The sequence below is a fragment of the Astyanax mexicanus genome, chromosome 15 (genome assembly GCF_023375975.1).
Source record: "Astyanax mexicanus isolate ESR-SI-001 chromosome 15, AstMex3_surface, whole genome shotgun sequence".
NCBI classification, from domain to species: domain Eukaryota; kingdom Metazoa; phylum Chordata; class Actinopteri; order Characiformes; family Acestrorhamphidae; genus Astyanax; species Astyanax mexicanus.
Window position 1 is genome coordinate 21,327,164 of NC_064422.1, and position 25,115 is coordinate 21,352,278.

Sequence of the window (25,115 nt, forward strand, 5' to 3'; positions counted from 1 at the left end):
AATATTTTTTTCTTTTTGTCCATGTTGTTAAGCTGCAAACTTTAGTAAATATTGAAGGTGTTTCCGCATGGGGCCCATAGACCCCTTTTGCAGTGTATAGCCTTGATTGGGCCCATTTTAACCTCTTCTAGTTATATACACCCTCTTTAACCCCTGGTCACCACCTGGATTTAACTAAGCAAAAAAGGTAAGAGGCTCTCATTGGATAATTACTGCATGGGTGATTATGTTTCAGCTGGCATCAAGTTATTTAATCCTAACTGATGTAACCCTAACTTCTCATTTGTTGAACAACCATGACAAAACACACATCCTGAATCATCGGTTTCAGAAGGGTCACATTATAGACATGCATCAAGCAAAGAAAACATATAAGGAAATTACTTAATTGCTAAAAGAATTAAATGTAAAGAACTTTCCAATGCAGTATTAAAAAGTGTAAGGACATTGGAAAACATCATGTTCAAGGAAGGAATGTGGTTTAAAAAAAAATAAAATGTAAATTACCCAATTACCCAACCCACTCATTAGGACTCCCCCTATCTCTAGTGATGATCGAACACCAGGAGGGTGAAGAATAGCACATGCCTCCTCCAACACATGTGAAGTCAGCGCCACCTCTTTTCGAACTGCTGTTGATGAAGCATTGCCGAGTAGCATCACATCAGGATCTGATACATCAGCTCACAGAGGCCTGGTGCTGAGCGACATCACCCTTTGGAGTGATGTGGGGAGAGAGTGCCATCTACCCACCCAGAGAGAGTAAGGCCACTCTCTTAGGGCTCTGGTAGCCAATAGCAAGCTACATGAACAGGATTCGAATCTGTGATCTCCTTGATCATGGTGGCAGCACCTTAGTCCACTTTGACCACTTCAGAAAAACACTCAGTATCAGTGACGATATCCAAAAAATGGCTTCAATTTGCAAGGGAGTATAAATATTGGAGCAATGGAAGAAGGTCATGTGGTCTGATAAGTCTAGATTTACCTTGTTCCATAATGATGGGCACATCAGGGGAGAAAGAGAGGCAGTTGAAGTCATGCACCCATCATGACTAATGCTGCACCTGTGGTTGCAGTGCTATGATCTGGGGTTGCTGCAGTTGGTCAGGTCTAGGTTCAGCAACGTTATGTTCTTAAAGAATGAGCTCAGCTGACTACCTGAATATACTGAACGATTAGGTTATTTCATAAATAATTTTTTCCCTTGATGGCACAGGCATATATTCCAAGATGACAATGGCAGGATTTAAAGGGCTCAGACTGTGAAAGAGTGCAGGGTTTAAGGAGCATTGAAAATCTCTGGAGAATACTTTACCCAGTGGTCCAAATGTCCCTTTATCAGTAAAAACCTTCGGGAAAGTTAATACAACTCTGGACAGAAATAAATGTTTTTTCAGAACCTGAAAATTCAAACTGTTTTACTATAATCAGTGTATACAAACTTCCAACAATAAACGTAATGCAGGAGTATGATTGGTCAAACCGTGTTAAGAAGAAGCGTCTGATAGGCGGAACCGAAACGTGATATCCCACCTGATTGGCGGAGCTGCAGCGGGAGCCCCTCCCTGATTGGCTGGAGGTGACAGGCTCTGGCTCGCAGCGGCAGTTTGTGCGTTGTGGTTGCGTGGAAACTGAGCGGTCGGTCCGGAGGAGCGGAGGTGAGGGCAGGGCGAGGCGAGGCGAGACGCTGGAGCGGCTCTGAGGGACCACAGCCCGGGGGGAGCACAGCGGGGGGCAGGGGCAGCAGAACAGCCCCAACTTTCCTCCAGAAGCCATGAGGAGCCGCGCAGGAAACGTGAGTGCTCCTCTCTGAGGTTCTACAGCTCGAGCTCCTGGAAACTTACCCGCGCTGCTGCTGCCGCTGCCTTCTTCTGTTTCCTCCGCAGCGCGAGCAACTTTACAGCCGCGCGCGCCTCATTACTGCCTGGGGGCTCGCGCTGTCAGGAGGACTACCCTCAGGGCTTTATCACTAAAAACTGGGGGTTTAGAGGGTCTCTAAAATCGCTCTGCTGTCAGAATCACTAAACCCAGAGAGACGAGAGGTCTGTACAATTAATGACATTATTATTATTATTATTATTATTATTATTATTATTATTATTATTATTATTATTATTATTATTATTATTATTTATTTATTTATTTATTTATTATTTGGCTGTCAAGGCTTTTGCTGTTGTACTAACTGCTAATATTTTTATTTTAATTTAAACAACAGCAAACATTGTCAGTATTGTGGTTGTTTTGCTGCTTTAATGAAAATTATTATTATTATTATTATTATTATTATTATTATTATTATTATTATAGTGGCTGTCAATGATGTTGCTGTTGTAACGATTGTAAATTTACTGCTATAACTAACAGCAAATTAACAATTGTTACAACAACTAATAACAGTTAAATGAAATAAATGAAACAACAGAAAACATTGCCGATATAATGTTGTTTTATTATTATTATAAATTATATTCTTTTATTGTGGCTGTCAAGGTTAATTTACTGATATAACTAACAGCAAATATTATTCTATTTATTATTATTATTATTATTAATATTACTAGTAATGCTAGTAAAAATAAGGATTAGCATCATAACAACATTAATTGGTAGCAACATGTTTTGTTTTTCTGCCTTAAAATACTACTACTGCTACTACTACTACTACTTCTACTACTACTACTAATAATAATAATAGTAATAATAATAATAATAATAATAATAGTAATAATGATAATAAAACCTGTTTTGCTGCATTTCTGTTGCTATTATTGCAATTGTTGCTAGCTACAACTAATAGGGAATACGATAAATATCATTTAAAGTACACTAATAATTGGTAGTAGTGTGATTGGCTGTTTTATTAATTATCACAATTATAATAACTAAGCATTTTCTGGACATTATTATTATTATTATTATTATTATTATTATTATTATTATTATTATTATTATTATTATTATTAAACTGTTACTGTTTGTTGATAATGATGTTGACACTGATATCAAACCCTGTGGACACGAAAGTATTCTGTCAAGCCCAGAAGCCTAGACCTCAGTGTATTTCCAGCAGTGTCAGACTCTAATTTCAAGTGTGAATTGTGGCTGTGGTGAAGGTCAGTGCAGACTGGAGCAGCTGAAGTCTAGCAGGTCTAGCAGGTCTTCACTTTAGTTGCCTGCATGTTCTGTAGAGCTGCTGTTTTCTTTCTAACAGTATGAACTTGTCCACCTTGACTGATGGAGTGAAATAATTGCCCCTTACAGTAAAGGATCAGGATTTGTATTAGCAAAATATGAGTTATGAATAAGTTTCTGTCTGTGGTGTGAATAGTAAACAAATTCAGTGAGTAATAAATATGATGTGCAGTTGGAGTTGCCCTCCGGTTCTCGATTAACACAGATGGATGCTGGGAGATCAGCTGCTTATGGTGGGACAATAGTAGTGCAAAGAGCAACTACTACTGCAAAGAGCAACTGTACTCTTTATAATAAGTACAGATCTGGACAAAAATAAGAGATGACTTTCTTTGATTTTACCAAACTGAAAACCTCTGGAATATAATCAAGAGGAAGATGGATGATCACAAGCCATCAAACCAAGCTGAACTGTGTCAAAGTTTCTATGCTAATATACAGTTCTTGAAAAAAATGAAGAGACCACATCAGTTTCTGAATCAGTTTCTCTGATTTCGCTGTTTATAGGTATATGCTTAAGTAAAATGAACATAGTTGTTTTATGCTATAAACTACAGACAAAATTGATCCCAAATTCCAAATAAAAATATTGTAATTTAGCGCAATTATTTGCAGAAAATGAGATTTGGCTGAAATAACAAAACAAGATGCAGAGCTTTCAGACCTCAAATAATGCAAAGAAAACAAGTTCATATTTATAGTTCAGAAATCAATATATTTGGTGGGATAACCCTGTTTTTTAATCACAGTTTTTATGCATCTTGGCATGTTCTCCTCCACCAGTCTTACACACTGCTTTTGGATAACTTTATGCCACTCCTGGTGCAAGAATTTAAGCAGTTAAGCTTGGTTTGATGGGTTGTGATCGTCCATCTTCCTCTTGATTATATTTCAGAAGTTTTAAATTTGGTAAAATCAAAGAAACTTATACTTTTTAAGTGGCCTCTTTTTTATCCAGAGCTGTATATATTTATCACTTGCAGAGAAACAAGACACCCTGGTATAACTTTAATTTCACTTTAAAACTAATAAAAACAACTTGACCTTAAATCAATGAATTACCATTTGAAATTACCTTAAATCAATGGATAGTAAAGTAGCACAATTGTGCTGAATCACTTGTTTTTTCCTGGTATACAATAATACAGTAAATATCAGCAAATATCGTCTTGAAATATTGGCAAAATAATCAGTGGAACTCCTACATTATTGTGCATCCCTCCTGTCATGCCCTTAATTCCTTTAAGTGTAACCCCAGCTTATTATGGTACAGTATATGGCAGAATAATGTTTTAAAAACTTTGTTTTTTTTGTGGGACAATAAAAACGTGGCAATCATAGAACTGTTGGATTCAGAGACTGGATATGGAAAGAAAAGTTTAGATGAGAAAATGAGATGGTAAATTGGCTGTTATGCCATTGAAACAAAAGAGTATAGATAGATAAGCTTTGTGTCTTACTTTAACCTGTGGTGGCTTTTAATATTTTTTTTAAATAGTTTTAATATGTGTTGCACCATCCATGCTTATGTACAGTCATTGGTTTTCACCAGAAGTTACATTGTTTTATATACGTTTTATTTAAACATCATTATTTACAATACATTACAGTGCATGAAGGAAGTGGATAAAGTGCATATTTAGGACTTTAGGATTATGGCATTGTGTATACAGTGGATATGTGGCTATGTAGTGGTCATATGATTAGATTAGTGTGTATTAAAGTTTAACATACAACAAGCAGAGAAAAGGGAACAGTTGTTTTACTGTATGTACTTTATTGTAGATGTATTTTTTTTATCCAAGGCATTAATTGCATTTCAATTTCTTGGAGCCTATGGATGTGAGGATTGAGCTCATATTCCTGTTGATGTATTATCTGCTGTTTAGTTATCGGCAGGTAAGATTTACTATTGCGGACTGGATTGTAAAAATGGATTTAATTAAGCTTGGCAGAAATTTTGACTGCAGTGCTGCGCTATTGATCCCATGCTGTATTGACTAACTACTGTCAGTAATAAAGATGGCAGAATGCTAAATAATGTTTATGGATCTGGTTTAAATTAACTTCTGTCGTGACTAAGCTTTTTTTGCACATTACCTCCATTTATAAAGCATCATATGTAGGCTCATGATCCATACTAAACAAAGCTTGTTTCGCCAAAGATGTCAATAGCCTTCTGGATTTATGTTTTATTTCAAAGAGATGCATCTAAAAATAGAAGATGCTGCTCACTTTGTGGGATATAAATCGATTTGTTTTCCGTGTTTTATTTAGCAGAAAAAACACTCTTGTTGATTCTGAATTGTGGATATATTGTCACTAAAGCAGGTTAAATTGTACACGGCATGCATGCTGCTTTAACTGGCTTCAGTCCCATCGAATGAACCATTGACCTCTCTTTAACCAGGCAGTGGACATTACTAAAGACAGCAGATCAATACATGATGGAGGGAAAGTAGGTGAAGGAAGAGAAAGCCAGTTTTGCGCCATGGATCTCAGCCCAATGAAAAGTACACATATTCATTGACTATTACTTAAAGGTTGTTTACAATCCGTCCAATAAATGTCAGTCACTTCTAAAGGAATATAATTAGTTAATGCACTGCGCTCTTTGCTGGACTTTGTGGTCAGAATAATTGCTGTTCTACAGTACAGAAAGTTCTAAACCTGAAGAACAGGTTTGAGGCCTTGTGAAACTTGTGAAAGAAGCACTAACAACTTTGATTAGATTCAAACCTTTAATTTTCACATCCTTCAAGGTGACACTCTTGCAACTTTCATCCAAGAAACTCTCAAACAGAATTTGATACGTGAGACTATACTCAGTTTTACACTTACTCTCAAGATTTGACTCTGACTCGAATCCCAGTGGCTCAAGTTTTAACCCTGGCTTAAACCCCAGAGACTAAAGGTTCAACTTGAGCTCACATCCCAGAAACTTACAATTGATCTTGCACTCCAGAGACTCAAGATTTGACTCTGACTCAAATCCCAGAAGCTCAAAGTTTAGCCCTGACTCAAAACCCAGAGACTAAAGGTTACACTTGAGCCCAGATCCCAAAAGCTTACATTTGATCTTGCACCCAATGTAGTTCCACAGATTTAAAGATCACTTTAGACTTATGCGCCAAAGACTTCAGACTACACTTGATCTTGCAGTACAGAGAATCAAGATTTGACTCTGACTCGCATTCTACAGACACCTGTCAACTTGGACTCACACCTCAAATATTTAAGGCTACACTTAATTTGGTACCACAGTGACTCCGGATTTGACTCTGACTTGCATCCTATACATTCAGGGCTACACTTGAGCTTGCACTGAAGAGATTTTAGATTTATCTCAAATTTGCATCCCGAAGTCTTTTGACTACACTTGAACTTGCAACTTTTGACTCAAATCCAAATAACTCAAGACTACACTTGATCTTGCACTGTAGAGACTCCAGATTTGACTCTTAAATCACATCCTTACTACTCAAGACGACAGTTGATCTTGCGCTGCAGAAACTCCAGATTTGACTCTTTACTCACATCCCAACAACTCAAGATTACACTTCATCTTGCACTGCAGAGACTGCAGATTTGACACTGACTCACATCCCCAATTACTCAAGACGGCAGTTGAGCAGAGACTTAAGATTAGACTTGTACATAGACTCAAGACTCAACTCAAGCTTACCTTACATGAAACATCGCTGATGGTAACCTAAATAGCCTGGAAATTTGTGACCCACCATAATAGAGTTCTAAATTTTCTTAATTACAAAGTCATTAAAGAATGAAATAGAGTTGTATGTAATGTAATGACAGTCATACATATATGTTATTTTCTAATTAAACTAATGGAAATAGGGTGTTTAGCTGGGGGATTAAGGAAGGAGTTAAATATTATCCTCATGGCTGCAAGATATGGATAAATACATGGCCCATATTGAATTGAGTGTTCATTGAATCAAAGTATCTGCTTACTTTTCACTTGCTTGAGTTCAGCTAGGCCTTAAGGCATTGCAAATGATTCTCCTTGTATCTGATTTCCACTTTGGGAAAACCTCTTATTCTTGCAAACTGTCGAAAGCCATGCTTACAGATCTCAGGACAGTAAAAGCTTAGTGACATCAGCAGATTAGTGTGTGTTTTGATGGAGGCTACTCCTGACATCATGCGACTAGTGTGCGTTTTTGATGGAGGTTAGTCATGACATCACCAGAGGAGAGTGCACTTTGATGGAGGGTGGTTGTGACATCACCAGGGGTCGATTCTATCATTGCACTGCTCCAGCTATAAGACTTAAGGTTCAGCAGAGAATGTCTCCAGTCTGTGTGTGGCTAAAGACAGCATGCAAAAAATTGCTGTATCATTCTGTCATTCTGAATTACTGATTAGGAAAAGAAATGCCTGGTATGGTCAAAAAGCCAGTTTCTTCCATTTGTTTTTAAAGGCTTATTAAGGCTGAAGTTGACCACTTAGATGACTCTTTCTCTTACAGAATGTATCAATTTTACCCCCAAAAGCTTCTGCAGCATCTTTATCTTTAGATGTAAGAGTAAGAGGCTCACAAATAAGTTAATATCTGATTTGTGGCAGCTTAATTGAGCATACAACAACAAAGGTAAAGCTAGCAATGCAATGTGTTTTCCAGAGTTTTGCCCATATCTGATATTTTAGACTGCTCACACTATATATTTTTTAACATGATACATATCTAATATTTATCTGTACTGGCTTTAAACCTAAAAGAGCAATGCTTAATGTGATTTTTGGCTTAATCTTCTCATAAATCACAAGAGCTATCAAGACGTATGGCTGGGCATATCCCCAAGAAATGGTTTGAGCTCACTGTAAAAAGTCATGGACATTTCTTTGGTTTGTGTTGTTAGTTTCTTTAAAAAAACTTTGTTTTTAAGCGTTGTATTTTCTTTAATGCTGCAGCCATGTTCCCATCAGACATTCAGACATTTGATTGAGAAAAAGGCAAGAACTAAAACTTTTTCTTTATTTGTAAATTTTCCCAAACGTTTATGAGGTCTATCCCTCGTCATGCTGTCACTGAAACCCTTACTCATTTCTGTTGTTCATTTTTCCTTCTGTCTTTCAATTGGGAAGGACTAATTGCATATATTCGTCACCCATATTTGAGCTAGTTGTGCTGGTGTGTTGTTTCACCAGGTCTCTTGTCACAAACTTTTGTCAAGCTGTATGAATTTCTTACTCTTTAACAAAAGGTGCTATTGCAATATTATACTATTATGTAGGCCTGTTACAATAATAATTTATTGAACTATCATCCCAGAAATTATTGCGATAAACAATATTATTGTCATGTATTGTTAAGACCATTTAAATGCCACTGATATAATGATAATAGAATACCGTAACAAAGCATTCATAACCCTCTGTAATTAATCATTATCAGTTTGGGAAATACATACTTTTTTCTTTACCTTCTGCAGTTCACACTGTTTGTATGGAGTCACAGTTATTGAAGCACTGGTCTCGTATTGCATGCCTGGCTAAAATACTGTTCACTGTTATATATGTGAACAAACACAAATAAACACAACAGACAATATCATGTTTAGTAAAAATGATTGAGGTCATGTCCATTTATTAAATGATACGTCTATAAATTATCGATGTAATTATCATGGCAAGCCTATACTATTAGCTTATAATTGTAGTAGATGAATGAAATGCTTTGAAAACGCCAATATTGTGTATTACAATTATTTCTGAGACAATATATCATCCTAACATATCTACTTATTGTGACAGGTGTAGAGGAGTGGGAGATGAAGGAACATGGCTTTCACTTTCCTTAGTACCGTAGTATTTATTGCTGAATCGCCCTTTTTTCACTAACATGAGAGTGAGTGTGTGTATGTTTGAGTATGTGTTCACTGCCATGACCAGGTTAAATGCAGAGGCTAAATTCTGTTGTGTTGTTGTGCAAAGACTGATGTAAAGTGTGATGTTAGGGTGCTTTCACACATGCATTTTTAGACTGGTTAAATCGGATTCTGGTTCATTTTCACCCTTAGTGTGATTTGTTTAGAAAGGTGTGAATGCAGTTAATGTGTCTCACTTGGATGCGCACCCAAACAACCACACAAGTCTTTTGAGAGGAAGTGGTCTCGGTCTTGTTCTAAGTGAACCCTGGAGCGGTTGGTTTGTGGTGACAATATGATTTGATCTCATTGTGACCCAATTACCAGCTGTGCTGTGCAGGTGATGATTTAATTTCCCTGCAGGTGTAGTTTAGCCTGGTATGTTTCCCGGATAATTACTACAAATGTCGTATTTGCCTTTGCTCTGTATTAAATAACACAGAAAGTTTAACCAGTTCTGATTACATTACATACTTCCTGGATTTAGTTTCTTGCTCACAGCCTGTTTTGGCACAGTATTATGGTGCATTGAATTTTCACCAGTGTGAAAACAAACCAAACCAAACAGAAAACACTCCACTTGGACAAGTGCACTTGGACTTGTTAACTGATTTGTACCAGAGCAAATGAACTAATCTTAAGTTTAGTCTAGTCAACAATACAGTAGGGCTGGGTATCTTCACTGATTTTCTAAATTGATTCAGTTCTGATTTAGAAGGTGCTGATTCAATTTGTTTCCCATCAATTAATTGATCCCGTCAATATTGATTCATTTAAAGATTTTTCATTTACAATTACAGGGTTTTTTTGGATATGAAAAGAGATTTTCACAGAACTATTGTTGTAATTGTACAATGAACATTCAACCTACCTTTATTAAAAATATTAGAAATTGAGAGAAAATAGGCTAATTTTTCCACCTGCATATATTACATTTGCCTTAAAGTTAAATAGACACTTACCTATACTAGAATACCCATACTTTTATATAAAAATTTGCAGGAGAATCTCACACATCTCTCAATAAGGATATTTCACATGACCTAGAGCAAGTGTGAAAAGATAATCTGGCCCTAAACTTAAAAAAATAAATTAAATGTATGAATAAAATAGTACATAATGTGTAAAAATGTCCAAAAATAAATTTATAAATGTTTATTAAGCAGAAATGTACAACAATTTTGTCCAAAAACACACAGATCCATCAGGCAGACAAGTCAGGAGGCAGAACCAGTTTTACACTCGTAATCGAGCATTCCAACAGTTCCTGCTGTGAGTCACATGCAGTCTCAGGATTATTGTTAATCAGTTAATCCGTCGACTGGGTTGAAGATCGATTTTGGGTTTAAATGATTCAGAATCTGATCTTTTAGTTGAAAATTGATTTAAAACAAAGAACTGATTTTTTTAATCCCATCTGTACTATACAGACTGTCTTTTTTAAGCAGAGGAACCCGTCCTGGTGTGAAGTTGTTAGCCATTTGTTTATTAATGTTAGCTAGAAAAGTGTTTAAGAGGCACGTTATATTATATTAAACTAAACTTCAGGGTATTGTATTGTATTGACACTGACATTATGAAGCCTGGCCTTTGTTTCAGATATTCCACTGGAATATACAAATTTAATGTAATGTATGTTAATGTAGGACGTCAGTCACTCCTCATTTGTGCTTTATTGAAATCTGTGTCAGAGTGAGACACCACTGTTGAAAAAACAGCCTGGTCAACTCGAGCTGGTAATGCAGTATAAGCCAGTTGACCAACTTGAAAAGCACAGGTTATACAAAGGTACGAAAAAGTTTGTGCGCTCTTGATAATATTTTTCTTTGTAAATCATTGGTTGTCGGTTTCAGCAATTTCAGCTAAATATATCATATAGCAGTTGAACAGAGTGATATTTGTGAAGTGAAATTAAGTTTATTGGATTTACAGAAAGAGTGCAATAATTGACTGAAATGAACTGAAATTGCTGACCCAACTATTTATTTATAAAATAAAATCATTAAAAAATTAACAGTATGACATCCACAAAAATAATCTTATGACAGTTTTGAGAATTATAATGCCTCTACTTGACTAATCATGAAAGTCTATGTTTAGATTGCTTTATTTAAAAAGGGTTATCTTTTAAGAAGATGGGCCCTATTTTTAGCGATTTATAGCCTAGAGGTCATTTGCAGATCGTGCAGCTTGATTTAAGATGTGTCAGTGTGTCTTTGGTATTGTGAGGTGTGTTTTGGGTGTAACATTAAATTAAACCAATCAGTGTACCAGTTATAAACATCTGTCCAGCTGTGCTCTGACTTTGGCGCATTGTTAGTTTAAAAGCAGGTCCTCCAGCAGCTCATTTAGGGAAACAGCAATGTTATTTTATTCTTTATTCCGTTTATGTTGATGTAAAAGCTGGATTTGCACACTGCGGTGTGTCCGAGTGTGTGTGTAACCGGCGGGGGTATCTGCTGCGGGCAAGATAGAAACACACCAAATATTTACCTAAACGCACATCACCAATCAGCCAATTGGTGTAAATCTTTTTCTAAACAGGATGTAAGTTAGCAACGAGCCCCGCAACTTGCCCTGTGCAGAGTGTACGATAGGGCCCGATATCTCCTATCATTATTGGCAGATTCTCAAGATCACTGTCGGAAAAGAGAAAGTGATATCGTGCCATCTCTGATTCCACTTTTAAACTGTGCTGAAGGTATGTTGTTACTGGTTACGCTGGCAGCTCGTTTCGGGGATAGCACCTTGTTCTCCTACCCCCAAAAAGTTTTCTCTGAAACTCTTAACCTCGTTTTCATCAGCCTCTTCTTTCACTGTAATGTAAGCTTCTCTCCTCCGATTCTCCCGTCTCCTCTCTCGGCCTCCCGCTTGACCCTTGAGTTCATCTCCTTTTGTATTCCCTTCATCATTGTCTGCCCTGCAGCTTTTGTATCTTCTCATTCTAGTGTGAACAGAGCAGGACAGCAGAGATAGAGATGTATATCGATAGAAAAAAAAACACTATTAGCAATTAGCAATTAACTTCTTAAAACTTAAGACTGTGTGCTTAGGTTTTAGGGTGATAGTACAAAGTGTTTAGTGTTAAAACGTTAGTGTTAAAACAGACAGATGAATACACATGCCATTAAAAATAGCTGAGGGAAATCAGATTAGTAACAATCAATGCAAAGGTTCCCTCCTAATGAGATAACAGTGCTAATCGGTACGGTGTTGGATTCTAATGAGGGCTCCTCTTCTACACAAGGTGTTAGACTATCTAAAACCAGCTCCCAGCAAAGTCTGTTCTGCTGGATTTTCATCTACACTGTAAACCCACAATAGGTTTGAACTGAATCTAATTATTTTAAATTAGGTGAACATTCAAACTGAGATCTTTGAATTGAATCAACTTATAATAACTGAGTGGATTCTGTTGCCATTGGCAGCTTTCCTTCTATTTGCTTCAGAAAATTGATTTGCATATTGGGTGTATCCCTCAGTTTTTGACACTCACCATCAGTGTGTAGTGATTTTCCCCAGGCTATCTGAGGTAAACATGTAACTCATGTATTATGATTAACTGCCTGACCTCTATGTTGTAGGCTGTAAGAACAAGCACCATTTCCTATGCTGCTAACTCTCTTTTGGCTGTATGCTCTATACTGTTCTGTCTAAAGCATTTTCTTTTTTTTAATCTAGAGTATTTCAAATCTGAATTTCACTTCACTTAAAGTTTTCAGTAAACGTAACTTTAAAATCTTAAGGCAACCGGTTCCCTCACATAAGTTGAGTAAATTTAACTTATTCAGGTTTACTTGTACTATTTTTGTAGTATGGCAGGTAGCTCTTAATTGGTAATATAAGGGAAAAGAAAGACTGGAGAAAGGATGGGAAGGCTTGTCATGGACATGTGAACAATATAGAGATTTTATTTATAGAATATTAGATCAAGATGAGGGGCTTGGGGCATGCATGTTCCTTCTCCTAATTTTTTGTTATTTCATAACACCACCTAATACTGTTAAACAGAAATCTTTAAAATCTAGCTAATATCAAATACAGAACTTCTAATGCATCAGCTAGAGTACATCTAATTGCAAATACGAGTAAATCAGTCACACTCCGTTCTATAGCCCTGCAAAATGTGAATAGGAAAATTGAGATTGCTGTTTATTGGTTTTGTTAATTTACTTTATTAATAGAGAGAGAATATAAAACCATCTTTTCAACACAACTTCTCTATAAGTATCGACTCTCTCTCTCTCTCTCACCAACAAAGGTTGCTAGGAACCTGGGTGTTCTGGTTGATGACCAACTCTCCTTCACGCACCATGTGGCCTCAGTTGCTCGGTCCTGCCGCTTTGCGCTCTATAACATCCGAAAAATTAGACCGTTCTTGACGCAACAGGCCACCCAACTCCTGGTGCAAGCGGTCGTCATCTCACGCCTCGACTACTGCAATGCCCTACTAACTGGCCTCCCGGCCTGTGTAGTAAAACCACTCCAGATGATCCAGAACGCAGCAACACGTCTGGTCTTCAACCAGCCAAAACGGGCACATGTCACCCCGCTGCTCATTGAGCTCCATTGTCTACCAGTTGATGCTCGCATCAAATTCAAAGCTCTTACAATCGCCTACAAGGTGATGACAGAACAGGCTCCTTCCTACCTGCACTCGCTCCTGAAGGCTTACGCTACCTCCCGGCCGCTGCGCTCCTCCAATGAACGTCGCCTCGCTTTGCCAAACATTCACACAAAGCAATCCAGACTGTTCTCATACAGAGTTCCCCAATGGTGGAACAAACTACCTTCCACTACCAGATCAGGAGAATCTCTCGCTATCTTTAAGAAACTCCTGAAGACAGAGCTCTTCAAAGAGCACTTACTCTCTTAACACCTCTAACACACTAACTACTTCTAACCTCATTTCCTTCTTCCCCTCCTTCACTCCTCTATCCTATTATTCCCCTTTGACCTCCTTTTATCCCTATCCAAATATGTTTTACCTTTAAACTTATTTTACATTGTACTTGACTATTGTAAGTCGCTTTGGACAAAAGCGTCTGCCAAATGTAATGTAATGTAATGCTCAGCACAGAGCCTGCCACAATCCAATACAAATGTTTAACTTAAGGGATATTAACTGAATGTAATTACAGAAGTGCAAATATACTGAAGTGTATTATGAAAATTAGTAATATAAGGAGGAATGACTTACAGCTTCAATTATGTACTGCAAACATATATTAGTTACTTATGAGAACTTTTGAAATGTATTGTTTTGATTAGTTTTTATTTTTTCATTTATTTGTGCAATTTGGGAATATGCCTTATTTACATTGTGTCACAATTTCATGACGAATAGAGCAATAGAAATGCTCCAGAATGACATAGACTTCCATTAAAAGTTAACAAGATATTTTCTTTTATTTTCTTCGCACCTTTCTTTCTTGCACAGAGGCCTTGTTTCCCCTCTGGCTCATGTGCTTTTCAGCACCTCCCCACCTTTCCTGCTATCTCTCTCTCTGGCGCTCTCTCACTCTTTTCTCTCTTTCTCTCTCTCTCTCTCTCTCTCTCTCTCCATCTCCTTATGTGGCCAGCCCACACTATCACTTGCAAAAATGTCATGACAGCACCCTGTTGTGTATTCATGAGTGTCACTTCTTTGCAGAGCGGGATGATGTTACCCTTTCCATTTATCAGGCCTTCCGCCCCCCACCTCGCTCCTTTCCCTTCGGCCACCCGTCCCCACCTAGCCGCCGTGGCTTGGCGTCGGCCTTCGGCTGGTTCGGGGCTTCTGGAACGGCGTCTTTTGTTTATGTCTTAATGAAAAACGAGAAGTGATAAACATCTTGGCTCATTTCCTGGCGGACCTTTGGCAGCAGCTGATACACTAGTCCGTTAGGAGCTATAAGGTCGGGCCCCTGCTTTTTTCTCTCTCTCCCTCTCTCTCTCTCTTTATCTCTCTTTCTCTCTCTCTCCTCTATCCTTCTGTTTCTCTCTCTCTCTCACTTTTTCTTTAGACTTCATTACAGGGCCCATTTCCCTGGCATTCCATCAGTCGCTCTAGCACAATGCGTCTTATTAGCTCCCCCTCCTCCGCGCACAATGCCCCGCTTTAGACAACTCCCACTCGTTATGTGATACTAAGAGGTACTTAGAGATCGATTTCATTTTTAATCTGTGTAAGTGGATCTTGTCGAGTCTGTGGCTATTTTGAGTTTTTTTTGTTCTTTTTTTTACTTTCATTTTTGCTTTTATAAGATGTAATAGGACTTTAAATTATGTGGGAGCTAATTAGGTTTTATGGCAGTAATTAGACTAAACACAGTGGCAAGAAAAATTGTGTGAACCCTTTGGAATTTCATGGTTTTCTGCAGTAATTGGTCATTAAACGTGACAAATATAATGTGCTTAAAGTAATAACAGCCAAACAAGTTATGATCATTCATGTCTTCATTGTGAACTACTATAAAATCCTCATAGTAAGGGGCCTCAGAGTGGTCCATTACCATTAGCTATTACTCTCTAGGGCCTTGCTCTCTCTGGGTGAGTAGATGGCACTCTCTCCACACATGAATCCAACGGGTGATGTCGCTTAGCACAAGGCGTCTGTGAGCTGATGTATCAGAACAGAGTCTCTGCGCTTTCCTCCGAGTGCGCAGTGATGCTACTTGTTAATGCTTCATCGGGAGCAGTTTAAAAAGAGGTGGTGGCTGACTTCATGTGTATTGGAGGAGGCATGTGCTAGTCTTCACCCTCCTGATGTTGAGGCATCACTAGTAAAAAGGAGGAGTCATAATGAGTGAGTTGGGTACTTGGCCGTGTACATTGAGGAGAAAATGGAAAAAAATTTAAATTAAATTAAATTAAAAAAAGCTTAATATTGCTATTGGAAAAAAAATTGTGAATCCTTGTGTAAATAACCTCAAGAAATCAAATTAAAGTCAATTGTTAGCATACCTGGAGTCTTGCTAGTTTAGAGAAGTGGACTAAAGCTAGTATGACTGATAAAAAAAAAACACTGTAACCTTTTGAGTTTGCTAAGCACAAGAAGATACACGTATGCGAGCCATGTCGCACCAAAAACATGTTGATTTATATAAAGCTGGTCTACAATAAGGCAAACAATCTTAAAAAGAGACAATTTATGACTGGGGCTTCTCTGCCAAGAAGTGGGCAACCAGTCCAAATGACCCAAGAGCACAAAGGAGACTCATCAGTGTAGTAAAGAAACAACCAACAGACAAAGATTTTAAAGGCATTAATGGTACAGGCTGGTAACATCTGTAAACCTAAAACAAGCATGATGTCTATACCAGGACACCACGAAGAAAGCCTCTGCTTACTAAAAGTACATTGCTGCATGCCTAAAATGTTTTGTGGACCGAAGACATTAAGCTTGAACTATTGCTGCACTACATCTGGTATAAAAAAAGGTACAGTACATCACCATAAAAACATCATCCCAACCGTAAAGTATGGTACAGGGAACATCACGATTAAGATCTGCTTTGCTGCATCAGGACCTGGCTGGCTTACAATTTCTGTACATGAGCTAAAACTCTGTAGAAGTTGGGTGATGCAACAGGACAATGACCCACAGAACCTGAGCAAGAATGGCTTAAAAAAACTTAATCTGCCTTTTTTTGAAGTAGCCAAGTCAAAGCCCAGATCTCAGATGCTATTGATTGGCATCCAAGGAACACAACAGAGCTATAGCATCTCTACCAGGAAGTGTGGGCTACAATTCCTTCTTAATAAATTGCAGGTCTGATACAATAAGTGTGTGGTTAAGGTTATTGCTGCCAATCAGCTATTGATTCCAAATGTCCACAGTACAAATGTACATTCAATTTGTCAATAAACTTGACTTGGATAAAGATCAGATCACATTTGATGACAAATTTATGCAGAAAAACATGAAATTCCAAAGAGTTCACATACACATACATATATGGGCTTAAAGCACCAACACATACAGCTCTGGAAAAAAATAAGAGACCATTTAAAAATGATGAGAATTGAAAACCTCTGGAAGACGGATGATCACAAGCCATCAAACCAAGCTGAACTGCTTGAATTTTTGCACCAAAAGTTATCCAAAAGCAGTGTGTAAGACTGGTGGAGGAAAACATGGCAACATGCATGAAAACTGTGAATAAAAACTAGGGTTATTCCACCAAATATTGATTATTGAACTTGTTTTCTTTGCATTATTTGAGGTCTGAAAGCTCTGCATCTTTTTTGTTATTTCAGCCATTTTTCATTTTCTGCAAACAAATGCTCTAAATCACAATATTTTTATTTGGAATTTGGAAGAAATGTCCGTAGTTTATAGGATAAAATCACAATGTTCATTTTACTCATACATATACCTATAAATAGCAAAATCAGAGAAACTGATCCGGAAACTGAAGTGGTCTCTTAATTGTTTTCCAGAGCTGTATATTTCTACCAGTTCCTTTTCTCTGTGAAATCTGATGATTTATTTTGTTATTTTCTAGAACCAGGTGTTGATGGTTCAAGAAGACCATTTTATTCAGACATAGTTTATGCCAACAATTAAAATTTTGGTGCATTCTTCTCTGTTGATCATTGCTCTGAGGTAGCTTCCAGAAGATACATAATGTATTTGTATATTGCATGCTGGATATTATAGTCATAGAATGCTGATGGATAAAAACAAACAAAAAATTAGGACACACATTCTCACAGGGCAAAGGGATTAAACACTTCTCTACAGAATAATACAAGGCAAATAACATAACAGATGCTAGATTAAGTTTTACTTAAGCCTTATTTTGTACTCAAAGGTTACATTAGGAAGTACAAGGGGTACATCAGGGAGTGTTCCTGGGATTAGTAAAAGGATACTTGTTATAATCTGCTTGAGTATTAATGAGATCAGGTGGAAGCAGCTGTCTTTAAAGGCTGTTGGGAGAAAACAAAAAAAGTGTAAATTACAGAACAGGCGAGCAGGTTGTCCCTCGATGTTATTTACAGATGTGTCTGACGTGAAATGATTATCAGAGATTACAGTTTCAATACTACAGGATGGACTGCAAAAAAATTATATCATGGCATGTAAAATATACACCAGTGTTTATCCAATACAGATTTTTAAAAGGCTGATGCTGATATTCAAAAAGCAGTGAAATTGTTGGATATTTATATAAGTACAGAATCTGGGTAAAAAAAAACAGCCAAAAAAAGCCAGCCACTAACAGTTTTAAAGGGGACATATTATGCAAAACCCACTTTTTGCATGCTTTTTTATGTCCACCTGGGCCTCAACTGCCCACACCAAGCGATGGTGTCAAGAATAATTTGTTTTTAGGAGACGTTTGTTTGGATGGCGCTCTTATTGTGACGTCACAGTAAGAACACATGCATAGAACCACCCTGACACCACCACTCACGCATTAAACCCCACCAGAGCCCCACCCACTAGATCAGTTTAAGAAACGTCATTTTGGTCACTTTGGTTAAAAACCTCAGACAGTATACAGCAGGATTAGCCAGCGGACTTCTTCTGACAGAGGGATCTGTATCTACTGTCTGTAACAAGTCAGCAGATTAGGGAGATGTAAGTACTTTTAAATAATGTGTTTTGTGCTTCTATCACAGTTACGAATGAAACAGCTTGGTTGTGTTTTGAAATTTAGCACAAGCTAATACTAAGTGTATATGCAGCATGGCCGGCTACAGCTTATTTACATAAAAGCCTTAAACGGCTCAAAGCAGTACGCATTGGCCGCTTATTAATTCACTTACCACATATGGCTGTGGTTAAGCACTCATCATAGACATACATATTATATCATAATTAATTTTTATTATTATTTCTTACAACTTTCCTTTTCTGGGGCAGAAAGTTGAAACATACATTTTTAATATACATAAAAAATGCTTGGGGCACAATAATAAAAAAAATTGTGGTTTCCTGTCAAGAACTCAACACAGTTCACATATTTTTAATAGGGTTAAAGCAGACCAAAAGCAGTGTGTAAGACTGGTGGAGGACAACATGCCAAGATGCCTGAAAACTGAATAAAAACCAGGGTTATTCCACCAAATATTGATTCCTGAACTCTTAAAACTTTATGAATATGAACTTGTTTTCTTAGCCATATTTGATGTCTGAAAGCTCTGCATCTTTTTTGTTATTTCAGCCAGTTCACATGCAGTATTTTAACCACAGTTCACATATTTTTAATAGGGTTAAAGTCAGACCATTTCAAAAGCAAAAATAGGTGCCTGCTTCATCTATTCCACATCCACTTTTTTGTGTTTTGGAGTCATTATTCTTCTCCTTCATTATTCTATACACTTTGTTTAATATACCAGTTTACCTGGCAGCAAATTAAGGACAGTGTTATGGCTAGGATGTTACCACCACCATGCTTAACAGTGGTACAGTGTCCTGATCCAAGTTCGTCAAGTGTACAGTGGTGCTGTTCTTACACATATCAGTGTAAAAACTAGGTTGAGATCAAGTCCACTGTCGGGTGCTCCCACTGTAAAATCCTGTCAAAAGCAAATAAAGACTCAAGCTAAAATTATCCTGATACTTCAGGAAGATATTCAGGAAGATTTTTATATCTGGAATGATTTAGTTTCTGTCTTTGGGTTTTTAGTTTTTATGACAGAAAGGCATATTGGGATTGTATTATAAGCATCACATAATTAACTGGACATTATGGACAGTTTAAGGATGTTACCACCACCATGTTTAACAGTTGGTACCGTGTCCTGATCTGAATTTTTTATAGGTGTACAGTGGTGCTGTTCTTACACATGTCAGTGTAACAGCTAGGTCGAGATTTAGTCCACTGTCTGAATGCACAGTAGTCCACAGTAAAAGCAAGTTAAAAGCAAAGAAAGACTAAATCAACAATTTACCTCATAACTTTTATGAGGATATTCAGGAAGAATCTTTTCTCTGGAATGATTTAGTTTCTGTCATTTGGATTTTAGTTTTTATGACAGAAAAGCATATTGTATTATAAGCATTGCACCTTTAAAGGAGAACTATGGTGTGAAATTGACTTTGGGTGTAGTAAAACATGATAAAGTGTACTAACTTTTGTTGAATAGCACACCTCCATTCTCCCGCAGCTTTCTGACATCCAGCAATTTTGTGCAGTTTGTCGAAACAGGCTAGAATAGGTTTTAATGAGGCATATTTTCCCCTGCAGATAAATCGCTTTTTACACAGTTATTCAGGCTCAAAGTAGCTCCACAAATCCAGAGAGCCCTGACATTTAAAAGGAGGCATTAAGAAATGTTTAAAAAGTGCAGAAGAAGTTTATTAATAGCCACTGTTTAAATCCCATCTCCGGGAACTGCCATCTTAAAGTAATGTCATGATCAGTACAGTGATGAGTGTATGTTAAATTTTGGTGAATAGTTGATATACAGTTTTTAGGAATATGGATGCTTTTTGTCTGCATAGCAACATTTTGCAATAAATATTGTGTATCATAAATATTGTGTACTACTTGGTACAGTTAAAACAGACTCTGGTATTTGTACTTTTGGTGCACTTTGTTTGAGCAGGTGTTAAAAAGGTACGGAAAAAAATGGTGCGGATGAGAGGAGGCTAGTTTTTAGTCCAGTTCCAATTGAACTCTTAAGTGGTTTATTTGTGATGAGAATGTGATATGGTCTTGATCCGACCCAACTATCAAATATACTCCTCCTAGTTGAGCTAAACACTTTTCAGGTGCAGTTTAATCTGATTAATTACTCAGAGAATTACCAGAGCAAAGACTAAACGCTGCCTCTGCTGCTGCTCCATGCCAAACTTTTTTCACCCTAATCGCTATTAGTGCTGCACAGGATGTCGCCAATGTCCATGCAACTCCATTTACTGTGCAGACATCCCATTGAATTTTCTTCTGTGTTCAGTGCTTAGGCAGCTTACACTTCTCAGATATACATGCTGTTTGGAATACAGAACTTTAAAGCTATATTTACTGTATTGCTCTTGCGCCAGACTGCTCTGACCAATCAGAGGAGACAACATTCTTGCGTAGTTTATTGGTGCACATTTTTGTACAAAAACAAACCAAAGCAAAGGTGAAGACAGTCCGAATACACAAACTCAGCAACTGATCCAAACCCGTAAAACGAAACTACAAAACAATTTTGTGTGGATTTGGCTTCTGCTCTCAAAATCTGGACCGGAAATGTTCTCCTCCAGACCTTAAATATACTTTTTTGGGTCTGAATTTTGTAATTACTGATAGTAAACTGAACTGATTATTGTAAATCATTAGCTACCAATTAGAGGAGACAATGTTTTTGCGTAGTTAATTGGTGCACATTTTAGTGCACAGTACAAAAACAAACCAAAGCAAAAGTGAAGTCAGTCCAAGTCGCAAACTCAGCAACTGATCCAAACCCGTAAAACGAAACTACAAAACAATTTTGTGTGAATTTGGCTTTTGCTCTCAAAATCTGGACCAGGAGTGTTCTTCTTCAGACCTTAAATATAATTTTTGGGCCTAAATTTGGTAATCGCTGATATGTAACTGAACTGATTATTGTAAATCATTAGCTACCCCGCACCATACCTACCAGTTCTTACAAAACCAGACCAGAAACAAACTTGAAATGAACTGAAATGACGATTTCCGGACTTCCTTTTTTCCTAAGTTTGAGCTTTAAATATAGGGTGAAGAGTCACAATATAGTTGTTGTTTTGTTTCAAATAAAGCACCAAATAAAACATGTTTGCAGCTTCTGCCAATTCTCGTCAGACCTGGATTATGCTAATGCCTGTAGCAGAGTTATAAATTAGGCCAGCACGGCAGGGATTTCAATCAGTCCGCGAACTCGCAGAGAGAAAAGTGTTAATTCACACCCTGTTATCTGCAAAAGTGGATGTTCTTCTCATGCTTTTATCATTTTCATATTCCTTTTACAGAGCTGTGCAAAACCCGACTTCCTGTCTGGCAGATGTTTGGTACCTCAGAAAGGCAGAGAGCAGAGAAAACAGAAAGGGAAGGCACAGAAGCAGACAGGAGAAGACGGAGAAAAAAGGCTGAGATAGAGACGGGCAGAGAGAAATCCCTATTGCTTACAGCAATTAGAGCAGCTAACCTCCATCTGTGCATGAAATAACACACTCCAGCTCGCAGGACATTTCAGCCATCAATCAGCAGCTTGTTATTCCGCGTGTGTGCGCGTGTGTGCTAGTAGGTATAAGGGATGTAATTTATTCTGTGTTAATTGGAGGGCAATCGAAGTAGGTTATGTACACACACACACACATACACAATTCCCCACACACACACACACACACATAGACGCACACCAAAAGAGATGCAAGACTGCCTGGTGGAATAACTAGCAATAGAAGGGCATCACGACCGGCATACAAACGTGGACAAGCACTGATCACTGACTGCATGAATAGACATTGAAGATGGTTGGAGTAGGGGCTAAACAGATGGAAATACCAACCAGGTTAATCAAATACTGTGACCTTTTGAGCAATTGATGTTTTGGCCCTTTAGTCTTCTCATTGAACTGCTGTATATCACTTTAACCTGTCATATTCTTCTTCCTTCTCTCTCCAGGCTTGGTGGTCATAGGTTGGCATCCCCATCCTCATCCTCCCCCCAAGGTGGCGCTCTAAAGGGAGTATGCTCTCCATCATCTCACCATGCCGCTGTCGTCCTACTGGTTGCTCCGGCACTCCGTGGTCATGTGCTTGTTGCTCCACAGCTTGGTGCTGATGACACTGTGCTTCCACCATGCGGCCACGTCCTGCTCGAAGCGTTGCTACTGCTCCGAAAGCGAGGGTCCCTTCGGGGGCAAGACCATGCGCTGCAGCAACTTGCGCCTCACCGAAATCCCGCAAGACATCCCCAACGACACACGGCGCCTCTACCTGGACTACAACCTGCTGACCAGCATCCCTGCCAATGCCTTCCAGGACCTCCCTCTGCTGGCCGAGCTCGATCTGTCCCACAACGAGCTGGCTCTCCTCGAGTCTGGAGCTTTCCGAGGCCTGGGCGCATCCCTGCAATTCCTGGACCTATCCTCCAACCAGCTGACTACACTGGACCCTGAAGCTTTCGAAGGTTTGAAGGCTCGATCTAATCTGACGGGCAACCCCTGGCACTGTGACTGCCGACTACAGACAGCCCTTCCACGCCTTGACTTGGAGCCTGTGTCTCTGACAGGCATTGTTTGTCAGACTTCAGAACCTGAGGACTCCGGTGCCCAAGGTGTGCCCTTCCTGCTGGCCAAAGACCTGGACCTGTGTGTGGTGCTTAAAAAGACCACCGACGTGGCCATGCTAGTGACCATGTTTGGCTGGTTCACAATGGTCATCTCCTACCTGGTGTACTATGTGAGACACAACCAGGAGGATGCCAGGCGCCACCTGGAGTATCTCAAGTCTCTGCCCAGCAGGCAGGGCAAGTCTGAGGAGTCTTCCACCATTAGCACAGTGGTTTGACAGCAGACCACATGCTGAACACTAATGGCGGAAGCTCCTCAGGCACCCAAAGGGCAATGGGCACACTCAGCAAATAGGGTCACTAGGCAGCAGCAGAGTCTGGCCTGGTAGGGCCTCCAACCAGAAAGCAGATTAATGTCTGTGGAAAGGGCATGTCTGGTGGCCTGCTGATGCTCAACAACACACCCTCCCAGGTTCAGTTCAGCTTTGCAAATCAGCCAGAGTAACCAGGCTCAGCGACTGCTGAACAAGAAAAGGAGACCTAGCAGCCAATGAACAACTCCTACTGCAAGTCCTTCGTTATTCATCTCAGGCTCAGGGGTAACAGCAAGTCCTCCCGAGCATTCCTGGGGGATCTGCAGGCCAACGTTCGGGATATCCTCCACGAGAACTGCAGAGGCCATCTTATCTCATCTGGATAAATAATTGATCCAGAAGCAGCCAGGCTCTGAGCCCGCGGCAGCTGAGTGGTCTGTCTGCACTGGACGCTTTTAAAGGAGTTGTTGTTCCCTTCCCCATCATTCCAGCAGTCTTTTTTCGGAAGGGTCCCCATTAAGTTGCAGGAGCATGTAGCGTAAAGCACTCTCTTCCTTCCTTCTGGGTTTTAACAAGACGTGTCCTGGTGTATATCTCTGCAGACTACTACATCAGAGCTCACACCAGAGCCATACATACACTCCCACTTCAGTCCTCTAAAAGGTGTTCTCTATAATGCATAGCACCCTTCTGTGCAAAAGTCCAAAATGTTCTCTTTTATTTTACAGTATTTTGTTCTGTATGTATTGTAATGCTTTTTAAGAGAACGAGAGAACGTGTAAGTGCTTTTATTTGTCCTGAGTCTCAAACGCAACTGAACTAATGATGTTGAAACAAGAGTGAAAGAGAAAGAGAGAGAGAGAGAGAGACCCACTGGTTCATTATTAAAGCCTTTCCTCATTAAAGCCTTTTCTGAAAGAAAGGACCATGGGTGGTAGGTTGATGACATTCAGAAAATAATACAGTGTTAAAGATGCTTGCAGGTTTTGTGATGGTGACTTTTGCACTGTAGAGGACAGCTTGGCAACTTAGTCTCATGTAAATTAACCAACACTGCATCATTTTATCGTTTCTCAATTCAATCAAGTCAAGAAATTAAAAAAATGTCGACCTTCTCATTCAAACTCAATGTACGTCTGCATTCTGGATTCCTTTTCTGGTGTAATGTTGGCTGATGTAATGTCGTCTAAACCCATAGAGAATGATGATGGAATAAAGTGACACTGGTTCCCAAATGTAAGAATATTTTTAGCGATATATATTTTTAATAGAAAACAAGCATTCCACCCCTGATATAGCATTGACCTGTTTGCCAAGCAGTTTAATTTTAGTTTTTTTTTTGTTTTTTTGTTTTTTTCGTTCATCCAGAACCTGTCAGTCAATTGCAATGTATGTCATCCACTGCTTCTGATGATTTTGAAAAAAAAAAAAAACAGACAAAATCTTACTAATAAATAGTAAGTTTCCTTTCTGAACGTCTGGCTGCTGTCCAACATTTACAGCATTCTGACAAAACAACAAAAAGGTGCAAT

The 25,115-nt window shown here is 38.6% G+C and overlaps 1 protein-coding gene across 3 annotated transcripts; it reads left to right on the forward strand.

The window, feature by feature from the left end:
• Positions 1–1,575: 1,575 nt before the first annotated feature.
• On the forward strand, positions 1,576–24,712 carry lrrc3ca (leucine rich repeat containing 3Ca). 3 transcript variants are annotated; one of them, XM_049465134.1, is made up of 3 exons: positions 1,576–1,798; positions 22,006–22,266; positions 22,661–24,712. In XM_049465134.1, exon 3 carries the CDS (start codon positions 22,747–22,749, stop codon positions 23,545–23,547), a length of 801 nt encoding a protein of 266 aa, XP_049321091.1. In that variant the 5' UTR covers positions 1,576–1,798; positions 22,006–22,266; positions 22,661–22,746; the 3' UTR covers positions 23,548–24,712. The 3 variants fall into 3 exon arrangements, with proteins under 3 accessions (XP_049321091.1, XP_007255222.2, XP_007255223.2); XM_007255160.4 differs by lacking the exon at positions 22,006–22,266; XM_007255161.4 differs by lacking the exons at positions 1,576–1,798; positions 22,006–22,266 and adding an exon at positions 1,820–2,045.
• The last annotated feature ends 403 nt before the right edge of the window (positions 24,713–25,115 follow it).

Bases quoted from the DNA above. Each gene is read 5' to 3' on its own strand.
- lrrc3ca (XM_049465134.1), top strand. From the start codon at position 22,747: ATGCCGCTGTCGTCCTACTGGTTGCTCCGGCACTCCGTGGTCATGTGC.